We start from the raw sequence: 22538 nt of genomic DNA, 5'->3' as shown, positions 1-22538 counted from the left end.
TTTAGTAAGGACTCAGGAAAATTATCACTAACAAACAAGAATGTTGGTCCTGTGAGTACTTCTTGAAGATTTACTTAGAGACCAGGCTTCAGACAAACAAAATAACTGGAGAAATAACATCCTAAGGACAGGTGGAGATCATTAATTATATTGTTACCTGTAGAACTTAAACTAAGTGGGGTTAACTGGAAGAGGCTCCTACTGGCCAAAGATGGAACAATTTGATCTTCAATAACGATAATAGTTGCAATAGACCAAAAACCCATCAAATATGGTAAAAATCTACAAGTTCATAATGATTCATGAAAATAATAATAATTTTTAAAAAAGGTCATCTTTGGAGGATGGTAGGAAACCAATATGTTGCTGGGAAAATCGGTCAATAAAAGGGAAAAATCAAACATGTTATCCTGCCTTCCTGAATGAACTATATTACTGAGTGGCTGAAGAATAGACATGGGGACATGCCTTCATATAATATTTCAACTAATAAATGAAAATGGATGATAGAAGGTCGCCATTTTGAAACCCCCACTGGGTGGATATAGGCATTTAGCATGACATCTGTGAGGATCACAGAAGAGTGATAACCAGATATCATGTGCCTACCAAACACTACTGATAGTCTTGCCAGATCACACTTGAAGCTGATGTATTCTCTCCATCCAGCCGCTGGTTTGCAGGATATCCAAGGCCGTGAGGAATGTGCTGAACCGCACCAAAAATATACAGTCAGCAAAGTTCAGCTACATCACATTGCCTGTGTTTTCCAACATAAACTCTAAGGAAATGGCTATGGAGGAGAAATTTGTAGATATTAAATGTGAATTAAAATATATCAGATTTTTTGAAATGAGCAACTACCGTATCTAGGGATAGACTTTGGGGTGAAAAATGCATTTTTTACACACAAGGTAGTTGTTGCTTATAAAAATGAAGATAATGGTTATTATGGAAAGAGAGGGGTGGAATGAGGCATGTGGAAGGGGTTTCTGGAATGTCTCGCAAAGTTCAGTTTCCTGATTGGATGGTATTTGCCTTATATATTCATCAAGCATTTGTTGTACATAGTTTTATATATCTGTGTTTTGTTTTACTATAAAAAGAATTAGAAAATAAATCAGTCCAGTCACAAACAATTTAAGGGTGGAAATGCCTAGGTGGCCAAAAAGCAGGCGATTTTAATATTTCTCTTTTTTTCTTTCATGGGTAATTTTTTTCTAATTCTACTTACACGAAACATGTCTTAGACCTGCAATTTAAAAGTCATAAGATGACATTTCAATATGAATTTGGTAAAAAATCAGCCACAGGGTCGCTTAATGTAGTAATAGGTATTTTAGTCGATGACTATAAAGCTCTTAGCTCTTACAGAACTTAGAACTGTTGTTTTTCTCGGAGAAGGGATATAGTGCTGGTAGAGTGAAAAGACCCAGGTTTGCAAGAGTAGCTTTCTCCTAACTGACTTGTAGCTTTGAAAGCTTTGGTGTCAGCTTTCGGAGGGGTCAAAAAAGTAACACTAATCTTACCACCCTTGATGGTAAAATGAGAATGAAGGAAAGCTATTTATAAGGTGCAGAGTTCTATGCCATTATATTCCCCTTGTCTCTTATAATGAGCTCTTCAAAATCTTTTGTTCTCCTTCTTTCTTTCTTACAGCAATAAACGAAAGCCTTAGTCTTTCAAGAAAGACATGGATAACTTAGAATGTCGGATAATTTGTGTAGTAATGAGTATTTCTTTCAATTTCATCCTCAGATCATAATATCAATAGTTATTTGCTTAAAAAAGAAAAAGAACAAAGTATTATACCTAGCTTGAAGATAGAGCTGCATTTGATTATATTCATTATGCTAGGTGGGTGGTCTTTGCTTTTTACCAAACTGTTGCTCTAGTGCTTTGAAAGAGAGAGATATTAGATACTGTCATTAGATAGCAAATTAGACCAAATATGTAAAAATATCTTTTACCTTTTTTTTGGGTCAGAAAATAGGTGTGATTCATTTTCTTGGCTCGCTTTCAACTAAAGAATTACATTTTGCTAACCGGAATGTAACACCTAGTTTTTGTGGGGTGAATTACTTTCTATTTTTTTTTTTTTAATGTTACATAAAGCTTATGGCATTAGTGAATTCACTGCCTTTGGATTGTAAGTTTTGTTAGAAGTTTTTATTCCCCTTGATATGAAAATTCATAAGGAAATAAAAATAATGCAATTTCTGCATGAGAATGCACTTTTTTTTCAATACTAAATTTGAACGTTATCACAATTAACTTCAGCCCCTGCTGTAACTTTTTGGGAGGCAGGTTGGTGCTCTTTATTTGTTTTTTATATTTTTGTTTTGTGGGAGATGGGGTTTTTTGGTTGTTGGTTGGTTGGTTGGTTTTCCTTTGTTCTTCCACGTCTTCAGTGTCTTTACCTAAAGAACGTTTGATGCAGAATTAGAGGTGTACTTCCAATGATGTGCATTTTTTTTTCCCCAAGCAGAAATTCATGTTGAAACCTAAATAGAGATAAGCTAGAAGAACATTATACTAAGTGAAAGAAGCCAGTCCCCAAAGACCACATATCACCTGATTCCATTGATAAGAAATGTCCAGAATGGGCAAATCCATAGAAACAGAAAGATTAGTGTTGCCAGGAGCTGAGGGGTGGCAACAGGGTTAGGGCAGGGTAGGAGTGATTGCAAATGGGTACAGGGTTTCTTTTTTGAGCTGATGGTTGCAGCTGATAGTAAGTATCCTGGTACCTTACCCTCCTGGCCTTTCCCCCCACCCACCCCATCCAGGGCCACCTGATGGAAAGCCTGGATATGGCTTGAAAACCACTGAGCTCAATGGTAGAACGTTTTTATTGCCAGAGGAAGGTGGGCCAAGTAATTATATTAACATATCTCATTGTATATTAACAAGGTTTAAGAGCAGACAGAAAAACAAATTGAGTCATAAATGCTTTTCTTTGTATTGGGGTCTTTTTTTTTTTTTTTTTTTTTTGTATTTCTATCATGGAAAGCTTCTTCCCTTCTTTTCTTCTTTATCAAAACATGCACGGAGAATGCATCTATCAATGTAATGATCTGCAGTTGTGGTACCCATTGCTAGAGGTCCAAGTGTCCTTTATAAGGTGAAAGGTCCTTTGGCTTTAGCCTCAGTCCCAGACATTCCTTCTGTAAAAGTTTCCTTCTTTATTCCCAAGTGTTATTCTACTTCTTTCTCCTGTTCCATCTGGTTAGTACCCCCCAAACCATTGTCTATCTTAGCAACACTTTTCCTCTGCAGAGTGCCTTGGATTCTTTTTCTTTTCATGAATAGCTTATTTTCTGTCCTCCTTCTTTGTCTTTGGAAGGATCTGTACCTAAACAGCGACAGACATTATATAGTTTGTTCTGTGTTATTCTGGAAAGATTGGACACTGTGGGTCTGATGGCAAGACCTAGTGACGATGTGGGTGGTGGTCCTTGCTATACTTTTTTTTTTTTAAGTAAAATGAAAATTGTTGAACTTACATTATAAATAACTTGGGCTCATTCCTCTCTGCTCTGCAAGCTTAAAGAATGAAAAGTTCTCTTAATTTTCTACTAGAAGCAGACACATTTAGGTAGAAAGAGAGCAGATGGAAAGCTACAAAACCACATAAGGGCTGACTCAGAATTTAGTTGTTTTAAAAAATAGTTATATTTTTTAAGCTTCTGTTTGCAAAACAAGTTTGTATGAGTCCTGGGCATGCTTGTCATAGAGACGGACTAAGGAGGGTGCAAGGAGAGGGGGGGCCAGGCAGCAAGTGAGCAGTGTAGTTAGTACTGGGTTTGTTAGTACAGAAGAGTTCTCTGGTTTTGTTTTGTTAAGTGATAGGAGTGAGGCCTCTCCAGGTTTAGGGTGAATAGCCAACTAGGAGTCAGAAAAACAAGACTTTAATTTAGCTCCCTGCAGGTAACATAAATATCTTAAATGCCTTTTCACAAGGACCGAAGTTGGTGTCTGTGTAACATACTGTAAATAAAAACTAGAGTTGGTGATGGAGAGTAAGACGCTGAGGCTTTGGGAACAATTCATGGGATGGGAAGAGGGGTTGGGGTGGGGGTGGATTTCAGCTCACTTCACCCCAAATGATTATTAGCTAATCATCCTGAAATGGTTAAGGAAAGAGTAACATTTCATATTGCATCACGAATTTAGTCCATGTCCAATAATGATATGTTTGTATGCTTGGGAAAGACAGACTGACAGTATTCCTGACAATATTGTGGCCCTATTCCTTCTCTCTTATTTATTGCTTCCTCCTTTTCCAGACTCCAACAGAGGCTGGCTTGTGGGAAGTCAGTAGGCGCTAGATAGCTCAGCCTCATTTATTCACCGTAGTTAAAACCATATTATATCCAAAATCCTTCATCATCACTAAACACACTTAAGAGCAAGTCACAACTCTTTTATTAGTAGGAATCAGCCAATAGCATTGCCAAAACTGATTTTACTTTTTGGCCCAATTTTTTAAATATTGGAGAAATGAGCTAGTTATGAAAATAAAAAAAAATATGAACCAATTGCTGGATATATTTAATGAGGAGTCCTGGTTGTCTCGTGATTTTGTGACATGCTTTGTTGTTCTAGAAATACATAAAGCTACTGAAACTGTTCTCATTCATATCTGTTTGAAATTTATTATAGCTAGTATCTCCTCCCATTTTAATGAAAGAAGTATAATTTTTTCAACTTTCTAGACAACATCTGGGGAAGACGTACGAGACTTCACAAAGGTGCTGAAGAATAAGTTCAGATCAAAGAAATACTTTGCCAAACATCCTCGGCTTGGCTACCTTCCTGTCCAGACAGTTCTTGAAGGTGACAACTTAGAGACGTAAGTTTAATTTTAATATTAAAACGTTCATGTACTCTTTTCTCTGATGTCTCTTATTATGTTAGTGATACAAGAGAAATGATCCGATACCAAAAAGAATTTGTGTTTTGGTAAAATGTTTCATTTTTTAAAATTTTTACTCTCTTTTTTAATTTAAATTCAATTAGCCAAGGTCTAGGACATCGTTAGTTTTTGATATAATGTTCAGTGATTCATCAGGTCAGTATAACACCAGGTGCTCATTAGCTCATGTGCAAAGTGTTTCATTTTAAAAGAGGTAAATTAATATCCACTACCAGGCTCAGAGTCCACAGTCTCTCATGCTTCGTCTCCCCCACTGATTCTCCCCGCTTCACTTTTCCTTTCCTTCTCCTGATGTCCTCCATGTTATTCCTTATGCTCCACAAGTAAGTGAAACCATATGATAATTGACTTTTTCCGCACTGGGTGTAGTGCATAAACAATGAGTCTTGGAACACTGAAAAAATTTAAAAAAATTAAAAAACAGAGAGGTATATTGACCTTGGAATCAGTCTTCACATGAATTTTTGCTGTTTCCTTTTGACAATGCCACCGCTAAAATTTTAGATTTAATTTTGCATGTGTTCCTCCACTTTAAAAATATGTATTATTATGTGTTCATCCTTTGCCTTGGTCATTTCTTTTCCTCTTAAAAATAATTGAAGTGCATTGTGTTATGTACTGTTTCATGATTTTATTCATTTTCCATTTTTCCTCCCGTGGGGATATTTTGCTATTTCACATAGTGTGTTTTATACTTATTTTACATATTTTTATAGTAAATTTATTAATAATATTGGATCTCTTGCTTCATATATACCTGCCCTAAAATCTCGTCAAAGTCTTGTATTTCTAATTTTTTCTCTCTTGAGCATGAAGGCAGCAAAATGAGATAGCTATATAGGTACATAAATGGATAAAATTTCTTAAAAGTAGGTACTTTGAGTTTATAAGCATAAATGAAACAAAGTTTCAATGTAGCAAAATTACTATGGCATTGTAAAGAAAAGAAAAATAACAACTTATAACCAGAAGTGAAAAGAAAAAGAATTTTTAAAGAAAGCCAGAAGAAATGCAAGAAGTAATTTTAAATTGTGAAACAATGATATATCAGGATCAAAATAGATCTGATTTTAAATCTTTGAATCACTTTTAAGAAATCTTAGCATAAATACACCTGCTGAGGTAATTTTCTTGTGCTTGAATCTTGGGAAAAGTTAATGTTTATTGCTAATCATTAGCAAAGTACCTAGTCATAAAAATAGTGATATTCTAGTTACAGAAAGCTGCCCTCTCAAATGACTCTAGAAGAGGTTAGAGGTGTGAAGTGTGAAGTTTTCTACATTCTTCTGTAAAGAAACTTGTAGTGAGAAGTGCAAAAAGTGTGTTGAGTGCAATTTTTGTGAAATCAGTCTTTCTTTAACCTTCAAAACTCTTAGTTCATTTTATGGAGTGTATGAGAGATACACAGAGAGCAGTCATAGTCTAGTATAATGACAGTCCATGACTCAAAGATATTAAAGTGGAGGGATACACTACTTAGCCTGGGTGGGTTTTTTTTCCATATAAAAGCTTTGTAGACCATTGGCTTTGCTGAGTTTGTGTACAAATATAGATTGTTGTTTTTTGTTGATTTGTGGAGCTTCTAAGAAGTGGGAGAGAGACCATAACCAAAGCACATAGATATTTGATCCTTCTATACATAATGTTATGGGTGCATGACTATATATGTTGATGGATCCCAAAATACTACATATTTAAAGCACCTAGAAAAATTCCAACTTTTTGATAACTTTGCTTGATATCAAACTGCGTACAATGAAAATACTATGCCTCCCCGTTATTTTTTCCACAGTATATTTTTATTGGAGCAATTTCAGTTTAAAGAGAGCAATTCATATACTTAAAATCCATAAGGAAAAGTAGATTTTTGGTTCTCTCTTTGTTTTGTGGGTATATTTCTGTCCTTTTCTTCCAAAGGTCATATGATTTTATATTCTTATTTGTTTTACCATCTAATATATAGTTTAACTGTGCTGAACACTCCATGATAAACGCACAGTTTTACTTCCCTTGGTATCAGATCTAATTAACCTTTGGAGTAGCTGCCTGAAGCATAGAATTATCACATAGTGCTTTTATTTACAGGACAATTTGATAGGCTTGAACTAGTGATGCACCTTTCAGTCTTAGGATAAACCATTGGCATTTGTGTCATTTCAAATATCTACATCCTTCATATGAGTCATGCATCTAGCTCTATCTTTTATACTCCTTTTAAGTATTTTTGATAATTTGCCTTTTCATGTCAAAATAACCATTGATATCAGTCATTCTATTCTGAGTGACGTAGTTAAAGTCACTCAGACAAAAAAAGAGCAGAAAAGCATACTAAATAAAAATTTCGTGCTGTAATTTTTGGCTGTAATTCTAAAAATGCTTCATTTCACCTATCATCAATTTACCAGCATTTTCAGGGAAAGGAAAATAAGAGAAAGGAAGCAGTGTAAGATTAAATAGGATGTCACAAGATGTTTTTTGAAAAAGATTTATGAGATACGGGATAGAGTAGGCATGTTTTCTTCTTTTTTTAATTCTAGAACACATTCTTGAAGTTGGTATAGTTCATTTTTCTGCTGAACCCTTTCTAGTACAGGGCCACTTAATCTTCTCATGTGACAATTTATGTGAAGGGGTAGTAAAGTTTGATTTCGTTTATTCTCCTATTTGTGGGAGAACATTGGAGAAAAACCAGTCAAGTGGTAAATGTGTTGAAGTTATTTATGAAGCTGATTAGAATTTTCTTTTGCGTCTTTCTCTTTCATCCCTGCAAAATGTAGTATCTTACCCCTATCCAGTAATTATACATGCATACATAGAGGGGATTTAGGAGAAAAAGGAGTTATTTCTAAAAGGAGGTAAGCAAACCCATGCTTACATTTTATTCAATTAATTTGGTAACTATATGCACAAGAGTTTTCAAAAAATAAATCAAAATAAAGGAGTATAACTTGATTGAAGAGTTGCCATTGAAAATAAACCGAAGAAACAAGCTAAGATAATAGCAAAAGTCATTTGAGAATTATCAGAGGTTACTATTGGATACAAGGTAGGTTGGTTTCCTTAGAAGTTAAAGAAGTAGAATTAGACACTTCTGCCCTGTATTGGTTAAAGTGAAACAGATGAGTTTTATGGTCCTTTCCAATTCTTACTGGAGCAAGAACCAACTCATGGACTGGGAGGAAGTGAGGAAGTGAGTCTCAGCTGAACTGAGACCTGGAAGAGTCATAGGGCCAGACATGCACCATTTGGTGTGGGAGGAGGGGAGGGGGAGTTTCTAGGCAAGGGAAGTGTTTTCAAAAGCCCAAGGACAAGATCATTTGGGGAATTGGTGTAGGAAGCTGGGGATAGTGGCATGAAATGAGAGTGGACAGAGAAGCAGGACCCACACAATGAAGGGCCTTGTAAGTGGTGCCAAGATGTTCGGATTTTATCCTGAAAACAGTCAGGAACCATTGAAGGTTTCTATGTGAAAGCACACTGGGACCACACCTACCCTGTCACAAACAGATTGAAGAAGGCAAAACACTGGAAGCCTAAGGCAATGAAAGAATCATTAAAATTTCAAGGAAAGTCTGGATTATATTTCATATAATATTAAGTTTATTTAGTAGAGTCTAATTCATTGCATATTAGTGTGTAATTAACCCAAACAACCCAGTGAGCCCCTACTCTGGAAAGCAGGGATAGGCTACATTATTAACTGTGTCTTATTTTGAACCCCCTTTAACTATAGACTCTACCTGAGCAGTGGAGATATTGCCTTGTTTTTATCTCCCAGAATTAAATGAGAAAATTTATCACTTAACCTTTTTTTTTTTTCTGAAAGTCAAAATACTTTGAGGTCAATGAGGCCTAAAGTTTGATTTTTTTTCATCTTTATTTCTTTTCTTAGAATTCTCTGTTCTCAATATATAAAACACTTTTGAGAACTATTTCGGTTCAGCTTTCTACCTCTGCCACTCTTATCTTAGTTCAATGAATCACTTTTGTGTTAACTGAATTAACTTCACAAGAACCAGTCATGCAGTTTCACAAAGCTTTTCCAAGTTCAATTAAGATAAAAAATACATATTTTTCTTGTGTTTAAAGTTTGCCGCAGATGTGGTAGTACACTTAAATTTTAGAAATGCTTTCTCTGAATAACTATTATTTTTTGGAAAGTTTATAGCACATCATTCACTTGACATTTAACAACTATATCTCAGAGATAAGGAAAAGTAATGATGAAAAAATGATTGAATGATACTGTGTTGTTTCATTGTTGTTATAACTAGCTTATGTGCATGATTAAGTCTGTTTACAAATAGACTGGCTCAATGCCTATTTTTGAAAGTAGGTCCTTATAGTTGTAGTTTTTCAGCCCAATAAGATGCCCTCCATCTCCTTTTAATCTTTGCTATTACGACATTAACTTGCGCTGCCCAGTAGGAGTTAATGAGATCATTAACTTTTTCTTAAGTTTCTATGTATAATAGAAATAGCAGAATCAATTCAATCTAGAATAATTTAAACTTTCCTTCTTCTTTATTTCAATCAACTTGAGCTTATGCAGGAGACTTTAATTATTTAATTAAATAAAGAACTAATTTTCTTTAGACTTTTAAATTTCCCCATTCATCACACCTCCCCTTACTCTCCTCAAAACAACAACAACAACAAAACAAAAACAAAAAAGCCTAGGGTTTTTCATTCTGTTCAGTTGTTTTTGAAAGATATTTCATGGAGATGTGGGGATTTCTAGGCAGTTTTTGAGATTGGAGTGCCCCCAGGGCTGGGAGTGGTACTAAAGGATCCAGGTCCAGATAGAGACAGAACACATTTCCTTATCATTTTCACAGATTGAACTTCCAGAAACAATTTTGTTTGAAGAAAGCGTGTCATCATCTAGTTGCTTTCACCTTAATGGATATTATGTGAAATTTGGGGTGGGTGTAGGGGAGAGGATCTAGGTGTAACATCTTCTTTCAGTGCCTCTGGGAGGCTGAAGTACTTTGTGCCCAGTTGGATTTGAATGCTTACATTAAAAACTGAACAAAGAATCAGGAAAATCTCATTTTATTGCAAATCTGCCATCAATATATGATGTAGTCTTTGGAATTTCTGACCAAGTTTCTTCTCCAGGAAAAACATAATCGGGTTGCATCATCTCTCAGTATATCATGGAGTATTATCTTTTCAATTATTCCATGTTTTTGAGCTATCGTAGAGCATTTTGTTTCTTTTTTTCTTTTCCAATGAGGCTATTTCAAGATGCGCTTGCTGTCCTGTAACAAATATGCTGTAATATCTGTGAAAAGCCCCCGTGGCACTTGAAGGCACAGCATTTTGTCTAAGATAAACAGGGACTTGTGCTATTTTTGATTTCCCCAGGGTCCACCTCAGGGCAACCAAACGTGAGAGTGGAAGACAGTTGAGAATGTCTTCTCCTCCAGCTTCCCACTGCTTTTGTCTGCAATGTCTCTCAAGTGCTAGTTCTGTGACTTCTGTTTCCCTCTCCCCCTCTGCAGTCCTGTCACACTGATCAGCATGTGGCCGGAGCACTATGAGTGAGTATTCACAGCTCTGTCCCCTGGAGTCATACCGGTACTCTGATTGGTGTCATTAGCTTGGGCTGATTACAGAACTCTTGCACTGGAAGAATGGTCTGCCTCCTGGGTAACAATCCTCATGGCTTGTTTGCATGGCAAATTCACTGTTTAACTAAGCTAACAGTCCTAATGGTTACGTCTATCAATATTTAGGCATAAAACCGTTTCTTTGCTTTTTCTTTTATAGCCCCTCACAATCTCCTCAGCTGTTTCATGATGACACCCATTCCAGAATCGAACAGTATGCCACACGGTAAGAAGCCTTGACAGGAGCCCTCCCCTGTGCTGCCCCCCAGAATGTATCTATTTCTGTATGAATCCTCTGTTGTCTGTGTGCCTTGATTTAAGAGATGTTTTGCAAGAGTCGTGGCTCCATTATATTTGGAATCTGGGTTCTCATCTTTCCATGTTGTGATTTGTGCTTTACCAAACACCTGCTGTACAGTCAGGGAAGAGTGAATCGCTGTGGCGCGTGATTATGGAGCTCATGAGAATCCAAATGCTAGACAAGCAGGATTTCGATACTGTAACCTATTTCAGTGAATGAGCATAGAAACTGAAAGTATTCTTAGGAGATTGTGCACACATGAATTACAATATATAATTAAATGTATGTTAATGCATTATAATAGAGGTTTATTTTAGAGTCCCTGAATAATACAGAGTATAGGCTGGTCTTGCTGGCATGCACAAACTTTCAGAAAAGAAGTCCATAGGCAGTGTCTCTTGGGCTAGCAACTAGCTCTTCCTAAAATGGTTAGTTCAAGCAATGTATAAATAGTAATACTTGAACTGCATCTTGGCCAGATAGAATTTCTGGGAAAAGGTAGGCTTATACTAATGGAAAAGCATACTTCAAAGCACTGAGCTGGGAATGAACATGGCTTGTTTAAAGGAGTAAGGAGTGAGGAATGAAGGAATAGAAGCTGAGATCTGGTTTGAAGCCCCACTTGCTAAGGAGTTGGGTTATATCTTAGGTAAAGGGGGGTCTTGGTGAGTTCTTAGACATGAGAGGAGCATAATCAGATTTATGAGAATGGAGACCCATTGTAGGCCTGGGAGATAAGTTAGGAGCCTAGGTGAATTAAGGGTCTATATAGCATGGTCAAAGATGAAGGCCTACAAGTCTGAAGGCAGTGGTGATTGAGAGGTAGCTCAACATTCAATGTTGTTTTAAATTCCCAATCTTACTAGATTTGGGCCTTTTCTTTTTTTTTAAGTTTTTTTTTTTTTTTTAATTTATTTATTTGACAGGCAGAGAGGCGGGCAGAGAGAGAGAGGAGGAAGCAAGCTCCCTGCTGAGCAGAGAGCCTGATGCGGGGCTCGATCCCAGGACTCTAGGATCATGACCTGAGCTGAAGGCAGAGGCTTTAACCCACTGAGCCACCTAGGCGCCCCTGGGCCTTTTCTTATTTTGTCAGGATTATGATTGTTTGAGAATGCCAGAGAGAGTACCTCAGTTGACCATGCCATCTGGGGTTTTAATGATTATTTTGTATTCCATATAAATGGAACCTCTTTATTTTCATTTTTATTTTCATTTTTCAGGCTGGCCCAGATGGAAAGGACTAATGGATCTTTCCTCACTGATAGCAGCTCTACCACAGGAAGTGTGTAAGTAGATCATGAAATTAGCACTGCTGGGGAAGGCCAGGTCTTGTCATGGCTGTCGGAAATAATCTTCATTGATTATGGCTCTGAATTTGATCCCAATCAAAATTGATAAGTGTGGTTACAGAAATGTCTAGATAGATTTTACGCTTTCAAGCCATGATAATATAAATTGGATATGTTTCTTTAGTTTCATATAAGTTAATGAAAAAATCCTGTATTTGTCAACTAATTTGCCTCAGAAAGATCAGACTGTTCTATTTATAAATATGTTTATAGATATTCATTCCATTTGTCAGATATTTCTTTTTGACAAATGTATTTCCACAGAAGACATGCCCTTCTATAAAATCCTCTTCCGTCTATTGGCTCACTTTTTCCCCATAATCCCTGCCATTTAACAACTATAACCCACACAAGCTTGGACCTATAACTTCCCACTCTTTGCTGAAAAGTCTTATTTCCTCTGCCAATATTTTATTATATTAGCAATTAGGAAAAGTCTCATTGACTTTACAAAGATAATTAAAAACTTTCTAGGCAAATATTTTATCTCTGATTGTCCTACCATTATGTGTCGTCTTGCTTTGAAACTTCTTCCCTCCCCCTTTAGAATTTTTAATTTTGCATGATGTCTAAAACGTTTCAGTAATGTCAAGTTTACTTGTTATGTAATTTCACTGTTGTTTGCATCTGGTGGAAAGCTGTAAGGCTTCCAGAAGAGTTACAGAATATAGTACTCAGGTGTTTTATACTAAAAAAAAAAGTGACAGAGAGAGCCAAGTTGTAGTACCTTACCCACTCTAATATAGAATAAGTCCCTATCAGTGTTTTATATCCTTTATTTTAAGATTATTTATGTATTTATTTGACAGAGAGAGAGAGAGAGATCACAAGTAGGCAGAGACAGGCAGAGAGAGTGGGGGAAGCATGCTCCCTGCTGAGCAGAGCCCGATGTGGGGCCCGATCCCAGGGCCCCGAGATCATGACCTGATCCGAAGGCAGGGGCTTAACCCACTGAGCCACCCAGGCGCCCCTCTATCAATGTTTTAAAAACTGTTTTACTATCATTAAGCTTATAAATAATGTCAGGAGGTTTTTCAATTTTAAATTTCAAACATTATCCTGTTAGTACTTTACAAGAATACAGTAGTGATTTATACATTATTATTCATGTACTATGAATATGAAACAATTCCCAAACCAAGATAATAGCATATTTATAATGTTTGTTTCTATTTAGCTACCAGTATATATTTTATATAAAGTAGTTAGATACCTTGAGTAGCCCCTAAATGATTCCCACAAGGTTGATAATAGTCAAAGAATTATATGGAATACAAAATAATCATTAAAACCAAAATAATTAAAATCAAATTTAAATTCTTTAAAAAGGTGTTGGTCATGTCCTGTGAACAGAGTGAAGGTAATGCTCAAATTTAGCACATCCTGTCCTCAACTTAGAATAAACAGTATTTTAAAATTTAATACTGTTGTTTGAGAAAAAGAAAAAAATAATCAGATGACTAACAGCTGAATACATTTTAATATACTATCATATAGCTACATTAACTCATTCATCTTGTCCAACAAATATTTCTTATATATCTACCATCCGTGGTATGTTAGAGCCAGTGTAAGAGACTGCTGTACATTTTCAAGAAGTTGTTTAAGCTGTTTGTTAAACAGAACCATTATAGAAATTAATTCATATACACTTACAATTAACTAAATTAGATTCAAATGAAAACAAAAGTCATACTCAAACGCCGCCATGCCCTCGTTACTCTACTTCGTTTTACTATTATCTGTGTTCTTGGAGTAATTTATTGTATTTGTCAGATGGTGTACAACTGTGTATCTTTTCCAAACTCTACATTTCAGTAAAGTCATTAGTTTGAAATTGGCCTTGATGAAAGTATTTAAACCTTAGAAATGGCAAAAGCTACATTTCAGGACCAATTTATTCCTTGGTTTTTTTGGAAAACTCCTTAAATGTTTATCAGTGTGCCACTGGCACATACCCAGTGGGGTCAAAGTCCACAGATGTAACTACTATCCCCATGAATTTTACCGGCTCAAGGGAAGAACCATTGATAAGTGTTTGTAGAGGAAGAACATTGGGTGGGCATTTTTTTTTTTTTTAAGATATATTTATTTGAGGAGGAGAGAGAGAGAGAGAGAGAGAGTGTGTGTGTGTGTGTAAACAGGGGGAAAGGCAAAGGGAGAGAGAGAATCTCAAGCAGACTCCCCACTAAACACAGAGCCCAATGCTCATGACCCTAAGATCCTGACCTGAGCTGAAACCAAGAGTCCCATGCTCAAATGACTGAACCACCCTGGCCCCCCGGGAGGGCATTTTTGAGAGACAGATCAAGACCCCCAAAGAACTTCACATCCTAATTCCTGAAAGCTATTCATGGGTCTCTTTATATGTCAAAAGGGACTTTGCACATGTGATTAAGTTAAAGATCTTGAGTTGGGGAGCTTATCCTAGGTTATTTTAAGTGCACCCCATGTCATCCCATGAGATCTTATAAGAGTGGGGGAGAGTCAGTTAGAGAAAGATACAGCCAGAGAAGCAGAGGTCAACTACAGAGAGATGTGCAGATACCACGTTGCCAGCTTTACAAATACAGGGATGCAGGTGACCTCTGATACTGGAAAAAGCAAGGAAAGAAATTCACCCTTAAATGTAATATTCAATTAAATTAATAGCATCAGAACGTATCTGTCAGCCACTAAAGAGAAACCGTTTTCCAGTCACTGGTGCGTTCAGATTTTCTCAGGACTATGTTAATAAACCTTATTTTGATAAAGCCAATCCTGGAAGTCCTTTGCTCTGTCACAGTTTGAATTACTGAGTATTCTGGGTTTTTTTTCCCATGACCGTGGCAGTGATTCTTCCATTCCAGTGAGATTGCGAACGAGGACTCTGAGTCCTTGAAGCCCTGTACGGGATGGGGAACCCACCGGTTAGATTTGGAGTGGTCACCTTGGCTCACTTCACTGTATAACACTTACTCATATAAGCATTTCCATTTTAGCCAGGACTGCTGACTTGACACTGTGAATAGGTATTCCACAGACTGCAATAAATACCTTTCCTCCCAGTGGATAGAGTCTTACCAGGAGCGTGCTTCTTACCTCTTTCAGGCTGATGGTACTCCACAGGGTTTGTGATGGAAAGGTTAGGAACCAAGCCCCACTCTTTATTCCTCCGGCTGTCCTTATTTGTTTCCACATCTAATAAATTAGCATCTTGGATCACAAGACACAGGAAGAAATCTTCACTGCTTTGAACAGGATGCTGTGCTCTTCATTCTCTGCTTTCAGCTTTCTTGCTTCCTACAGGACCTTACTGTAGTAGCAGTAAGTACATAACGTACTCCAACCCTGGCCTTTCCCTGGAAATTTCCTAAAGCTACAGCACTGACAGGGTCATGACACAATCCTGAGACAGTAGAGGACAGTTTCCAATCACTAGGGTCATCCGTTTCGGAGCGAGGGTTGGTGCCTTCTCAAGGAAGCGTTGGCTCTTCTGCTTCGCTCATAGGTCCATCCTGAGGCATCAGCATCAGAAGATTAGCAATTTGTATTGTTGTTGGGAAAAACTGAAAGCTAACTCAGAGTGCCTTAAGCCAAATAAATAAATAAATAAATAAATAAAAAGTAATAACAAACTTCTCTATTACATTTTGGAATTTTTCTCACTCCTGAATTCTCATCCTTTTCTTTAGGTCCTTTGAGCGGAGGTTTTGTTATTCCAATAGGTCATAAAAATGTCATTAGTACTCTTGAATAACAACAGGGGTGATACAAAACAGCCACCACTGCCCCTCTGTGAATATTCTGTTGCTCTAAGCTCTTCATCTGTCCTTGCTTCTTTAATCCTCTGAGACCCCTTGAGATGCTACTCTTGTTCCTGTGACCACCATCTTACAGATGAGTACATTGAGACACTGAGAGGGTAAGGAGCTTGCTCAGGGTCTCACTCGTCAGTAAGTCGTGGGATTCAAACCCAGGCAGCCACAGGTGCTCCTGACCATCGCTGACCACCTCACTGTTACGCCTATGTGGAAAGGGAAGGCTTCCCAGATGGGAGCCCCGCAGTGGGGGTGGGGATGGTGGTGGTCAGAGCTTCTGCAGTCCTCCTTGAGGTCATCACTTTCCCTGTCCCAATCCTGCCCAGTCTCCATCCACACTTTGGCTTCACAGCTCAGACCTAGTTAGAAGATATTTTAGCTCCGTACCTCCAAGACTGATCTCCTAAATGTGGTTTGGGATGATCTCAACTGTAGGCGATAAAAGAAATCCTAATACTTTCAGGTGTGAATTTTGAGATTTGAACTTGTGATTTTAAATTATCCACGGTCTTTGTAGTCATTAGTATCTTCAAAAGCAGCCATCCTGCCCTGCAGTTTGGGCCTTTCCCTGTCCCTCAGATTGGGCTATGGAACCAAGTCCCTGGCTCCCGATAGCATTCATCCTGTGAAGCTGGTGAATTTGTTGTTGCATTCCCATGCCTCACGGGCAGCTGCCTCCCCAACCCAGACATGAATCAGTCCCAAGGCTCTTCCCCCACATAGACCCAATTCCCAGTGCTCCCTTTCCTCCTAAAAGTCTGCCTTTGGACAAATTAAAAATCCAATAATTTTGAGGATAATAATTTTCTTTGAAGGAGGAATTGCACACCCATGACTCAAACCAAAACAGGACCCAGGATAGTCCTGGGGAATCTCAGGAACCCAAGGGCAGATCCTTAGACCATTGCCATTAGGGTGTCTCCCTCCATCTGCTACCTGTCCTTGAGTGACACTGTCTTATATACAAAGATCAAACTGGGGTCTGACTTGCAGTGACATTGCTGTTTGTACCTCTGAAGCCTAGAACAGAAGAATCCTTGAGAGGAGGGAAATTATTGTTATTTTTGTTTACGTCTTGCCTACTTTCAAAAGGTCATTGAATGACTCATAGTCCTTTTGTCATCTGATACATACTAATTTCGTAATCTAGATGGTGTTTACCATATGCAACTTAAATATATAATTATACTCCATTTAATGGTATTTCAGTGGTGCAGACTTATGTTTTTGCAACCTTTTCTGTTTTAGCACTGTTGACATGTAAAAGCCCTTATCTGGTACCTCACGTACTATCTGTCTTTCAAGGGTATGCTCTTGGTTTTTACTATGTATAATTAAGAACTTGAATGTATTTACTTTTATATTTAACTCTTAGGACTAATAATCTGTGAGAAATACTTAAGGCTGAAATTATATGTTATACATAAATGGTTTCTTTTTTTTTTGCTTTTGTTTTTGTTTTAGAAATTGCCTTAAATCCCTTTTGGATACCGCAATGAAAGGATATAATGATAGTGGTGATGATGGTGATTACAGTAATAATTTAAACCCTATCAACTCCCTAGAAGAAATGAAGTTATGTCAATGTTTATAACATAATTTATCTCAGATCTAATTTTGACTTGTTTGTGTATAAATTTGTTTCACAGACACTAGTCCCCAAATCTTAAAAACAGAACACTAGTAGGTGCTAATATTGAGCACTGAGTCTAGCCCCTGAGTCAGACGCTTGCGGGGACGAGTGTTCTAAGGGACTCAGGGGTCTGACGGTACCTGTGACAGGGCAGGAGCTCTGGGCTAGGATCCACCCCCGCCCCAGATAGCTACAGGCTTTGAGTTTTCTTTTGACTCTTCCTGTTCTTTTTTTATACTTTTTAAACTTTTACTTTTAGTCCTTAATTTCCTTTAAAGTGAATTGTTCATAGGATTCATACGGTGGCTTTTTAAACCAAAGTGAAAATCCGTTTACTTCTTATTTATTGAAATACCTGAGGTTAACATCTACTTTTGTTCTGTTTTGCATTATCCTTGCTTGTTCTTTCGTTCGTTCTTCTGCTTCATGGACAGAATGCTTCGCTGGACATTTGCATGGTCCGGCTGGTCACAGGAATGGCTGGGTTAGGGCTCTAGACCTTGCTCCTTAGCATTTTGACATCAGATATTAGAGTAGTAGGCTAAACCTTTTGCTTCTCTTGCAAGAGTTACTGTTTTGTTTTGACTTCTAGTTGATTGCTTGAGACGCTTTATCCTTAAAATAGAGAAATCTCATGGGGTTTTTTCTTTTATTATTATTATTTTTTTTTTTTTTTGGATACTCAGACTTTTTAGTTTCTATACCTTTTTTTTCAGCTTGAGGAATAGTTACAAAATACTGCATTATACCCTTACTTTGCTATTCCTTTATTTTATGCCCACTATATCTTTATGCCTTGTATTTTTCCTCTCCATATTTTAGATCTCTACTTTTTATCCTCTCTTGCTATTACTTCTATCTTAACTTGAACTGGATAAAGTGCCTGCAGACACTGGCCGTGATAAGGATCGCTGACCTAGCGTGTTGCCATCCTTAGCAGCTAATTGGTGTCCCCGCGTGCTGATGCGTTAGCCTGATCGCCTGCCTCTGTCCTTCATAATGGTTAGGGTTAGTGGGGCACCTGGGTGGCTCAGTCGTTAAACATCACTCTTAATTTCAGCTCAGGTCTTGATCTCAGGGTCGTGAGTTCAAACTCCATGCTGGGCTCCACACTGGGCATGGAATGAATGAATGAATGAGTGAGTGAATGAATGAATGAATTAAGTTTAGGGTATTGGCCATATAGTTCCCATCAGGAAAATGCCCACCCCTAACCCACACCCTTTCTAGTCTGACTGAGCGACATAGGCAGCCCAAGGGCTTTTAAATGCTGCTGCTCTGCCCTGTCTTCTACCTATTCCCTCCTCATATCCTCATCCTTCCACAGTTAGGAATAAGCATGCAGTTCTTCTAGAGGCTCCTTGATTTATTTTTCAGTGACACTGCATTTTCTCCAGAAAGGTCATCAAAGGGTGATTTCTAGCTTATTTCAGTCTTTATCCCATCCATGTTCCTTATTTCCGGTTTCACACTGGGTGGTGATGGTTCTACCCCTTCCCCGTTGAATTTGATAGAGGGATGGTGAGGTTCAATATCAACGTTATATTGTGCTCCTAACCAACATGCATGACCTTTATTTTTGTCAAATGTATGTCCACACATACTCCATGTATAAACTTAGAGAGAGGGAGAGGTTACCAATAAAGGAACAAAAGAAATCAATCAGTAGTTCATCTGAACCTTTGCTTTGGCTGTTCTGCTGGGATACAAGTCATTTTTCTCCTTTGCTTCATCATATCACTCTGCCATCAGGGCTCAGGACACCCCTTTTCTATAAGTTCACTAACTCTCAGGTGCAAGTTCAAGTCCCCTTTTCATTGCAGTAAACTGTGATCACACAGGGTTGCATTTTCAGGTTGGACTCAGAGGAATCAAAGATCCTACCTCGAGAACTGGGTGTTTCCTGGCAGCTGCCAGGCACCAGTCTGAGGTCCCAGAGGGCCTCCGCCGCTCCCCAGACTCTCTGGGACTGCAGTCGAGTGTGCTCTGACCCCAGTGCCACAGACGAGGGCTCTAAGGGACATTTGCAGGCACATCACTGTCAGACGGGCTGGTGCAGTCATGACAGAGCTCTGTTTTATACCCTCAGCGCTACTTACTTGTTGTTTTCCTGAAGCCCTATCCTATACATCCATAGATTGCGGGATTTGCTTACCAGACACAATGAGAACAGCCCAGGTCCAATCTGCTGAAGTACTCACTCCATAGCTAGAGACTCCAGCTGGCAGGAACCAGGGAGCCAGTCCTTTGCGTGATTCCAGGGAGATCTGACTGGGTGCCCCCATAAAGGAAGAGAGGGGCTCCCAGGCCCTTCCTTCTCAAGAATGTACCAGTTTTGTCTATCTCGTTATGCTTCTGTCTCTGGCAACCGTTAGATTCTACCACGTGATTCATGTGTCTAATTCATTAGACGAGTAGTTAGAAAAGTAGGAGAGTCTAGGTTTAAGGACCCGTAGTTTCTTGTTTTAATGCAGAATGATTGATCCTAGTGAAGATATGCTGATAATATCAAGTAAAATATCTGTGGATATTTATAAATATCTACAGTTAAAATTTTTGCTATGTTATTTAAATGAAAGGGTAGGAGGATTATATTCTACCATTCTGTGGGTTACAACGCATTGGAAGATGGCTTTCAGCCAAACACTAAAGCCAGTGAAATCAATTTAGGCCTTAGTCCATGTGGGCTGCCATAATACAACTATAGGCTGGCCAGCTTAGAAATGACATTTATTTATCACAGTTTGGGAGTCTGGGAAGTTCAAGATCAGAGTCCTAGCAGATTTGAAATCTGGTTAGAGCCCTCTTCCTGTTTCATAGATGGCGCTCTTCTCACTGTGTGTGTCCTCATGTGGCAGAGATGGGAAGCCAGCTCTCTGGACTCTGTTCTAAGGTCACCCATCCTGTCCATGAAGCTCCACCCCCATGACCTAATCACCTCCTAAAGGCCCCGCCTCCTAGTGCCATCACACTGGGAGTTAGGCTTCCATCTAGGAGTTTTGGGGATCTACAAACAGTCTAGAGCAGTTTTTTAAAATTAAATATTTTAATCTACTCATTTAGTATTCAATTGCTAATTTTGCCTAAGGTATCTCTTCTATTAACTACATAAGTGGTAGACCTTCTTTGGTACCTCTGCTGAATAGAATCTCTTCTGAGGTTTTGTGATATATACAGGTTAGTCTAAGGCAAAGCATAAAGTTGTTGGTATGTGTAGTACACATACCTTTTAGATAAATACCTTTCTAGCACTTCATGTTTTTATTTTTACCCTTTTAAAAGATTTTATTTATTTGACGGGGCGAGAGAGTGTACAAGTAGGGGGAGCGGCAGGCAGAGGGAGAGGGAGAAGCAGACTCCCCACTGAGCAGGGGGCCCAACTCGGGACTCGATCCCAGGACCCTGGAATCATGACCTGAGCGGAAGGCAGATTTTCACTGACTGAGCCACCCAGGCGTCCCCTTCCTAGAGTTCCGAAGGGAGGTCAGAGGGACATGGAGCCCAGCTGCCATCCCTATCATCGTTGTTTCTACTTCCCTTACAACCAGAGACGTCCACCTCCAGATGTGTGCCACAGCCTGTGTGCATTTTGTCTCCCTAGGGAGGATGAGCATGCCCTCATCCAACAGTACTGTCAGACGCTCGGAGGGGAGTCCCCGGTCAGCCAGCCCCAGAGCCCTGCTCAGATCTTGAAGTCGGTAGAACGGGAAGAACGTGGAGAACTGGAACGGATCATTGCCGACTTGGAGGAAGAACAAAGGTGCGTCTGACCTGGGAGAGGAAGCTGTGTCCCCCTGGGCAAACTTCTAAAAGGAAAGTCTTGAATGATACTTTCAGTATGATCCCTACCCATTCTCTTTTCAGAAGCGTGTTCTAAGAAACCCAGGTGGAGTCCAAGTTTTAGGGTAGGCTAACAAGCTAGGGCACTGGCTAAAGATCACTCACAGGAGGGTTCCCAGAGGGGTGACGTCTGTTAGAACACCTGCTTAAAGCTAAGAGTGTTGTTCCTGCTTACTCATCTCACTGTTCATAGATGTTTTTACCTAAGAAGAAAGAAGGAGCTGGAGTGAAATCTGGAGCTCGTGGGCAGTTTCAGGGAGAAGACGATGCACGCGGTGGTGATTCCAGTTTTTGCTTTTCTGCACTAGAAACTTGCAGGTGGAGTATGAGCAGCTGAAGGAGCAGCACCTGAGAAGGGGGCTCCCCGTCGGGTCGCCTCCAGACTCTGTCGTGTCTCCTCACCACACATCTGAGGACTCCGAACTCATAGCAGAAGCAAAACTCCTCCGGCAGCACAAAGGGCGGCTGGAGGCTAGGATGCAGATTTTAGAAGATCACAATAAGCAGCTTGAATCTCAACTCCACCGCCTTCGCCAGCTGCTGGAGCAGGTAGAGTGTGTGGGACTCGGGGCTGTGCCCACACCCGCTCCCCTCCCAGCCTGTCAGTCTCCGGGGGGAGTGGGGTGGTCCCAGTGTCCGCAGAGAGGCTCACTTGCTGCCTCTCACCTCCATGCTTAATTCCACTCTTCCAAAGGAAGCATCCCATCCGCCACTGCTCCAGAAATGTGTTTGCCCCACTTAAGATGGGATTTCCCATTCTTCTACCACACGGAAATCTGTTTCAGCTCTGAATCCTTTAAGGGAAGAGACCCTGTAACATACATGTGGGAATGCTGTAAGGGGAAGGAAGCCATTGGAGCTCTTTATGCCAAAGCCTTTTTTCCAGGGAACTATTTTTATGAAATTCAGTAGCAGATGCTTATTAATGTGCAGCTATTGTTTCCTAACATCAGGCCATAGTTTATGGCAGTGGTTTGCCCACTTTCTTGACAATAAGAAATACAACTTACATTATGATGAATGCATACCTGTATGATGAATACAGCATAGTAATTGCCATT

At 39.0% G+C, this 22538-nt stretch overlaps 1 protein-coding gene across 8 annotated transcripts in view; it reads left to right on the top strand.

The window, feature by feature from the left end:
* UTRN (utrophin) overlaps positions 1-22538 on the top strand; it is a 500711-nt gene that overhangs the window by 464673 nt on the left and 13500 nt on the right. For 7 of the 8 annotated variants that reach the window (XM_004752757.2, XM_004752758.3, XM_004752759.3 and 4 more), the window contains 6 exons: positions 4719-4855; positions 10447-10485; positions 10715-10780; positions 12076-12141; positions 21239-21397; positions 21786-22026. In XM_004752757.2, the coding sequence (XP_004752814.2) occupies positions 4719-4855; positions 10447-10485; positions 10715-10780; positions 12076-12141; positions 21239-21397; positions 21786-22026 (708 nt within the window). The remainder of the gene's footprint in view (positions 1-4718; positions 4856-10446; positions 10486-10714; positions 10781-12075; positions 12142-21238; positions 21398-21785; positions 22027-22538) is intronic. The other variant, XM_004752760.3, reaches the window with a different exon arrangement.

Source organism: Mustela putorius, unplaced genomic scaffold (genome assembly GCF_011764305.1).
Source record: "Mustela putorius furo isolate JIRA1106 unplaced genomic scaffold, ASM1176430v1.1 tig00003863_pilon_pilon_pilon, whole genome shotgun sequence".
In the NCBI taxonomy this organism is placed as follows: domain Eukaryota; kingdom Metazoa; phylum Chordata; class Mammalia; order Carnivora; family Mustelidae; genus Mustela; species Mustela putorius.
This window is presented reverse-complemented; position numbering and strand designations above follow the sequence as displayed.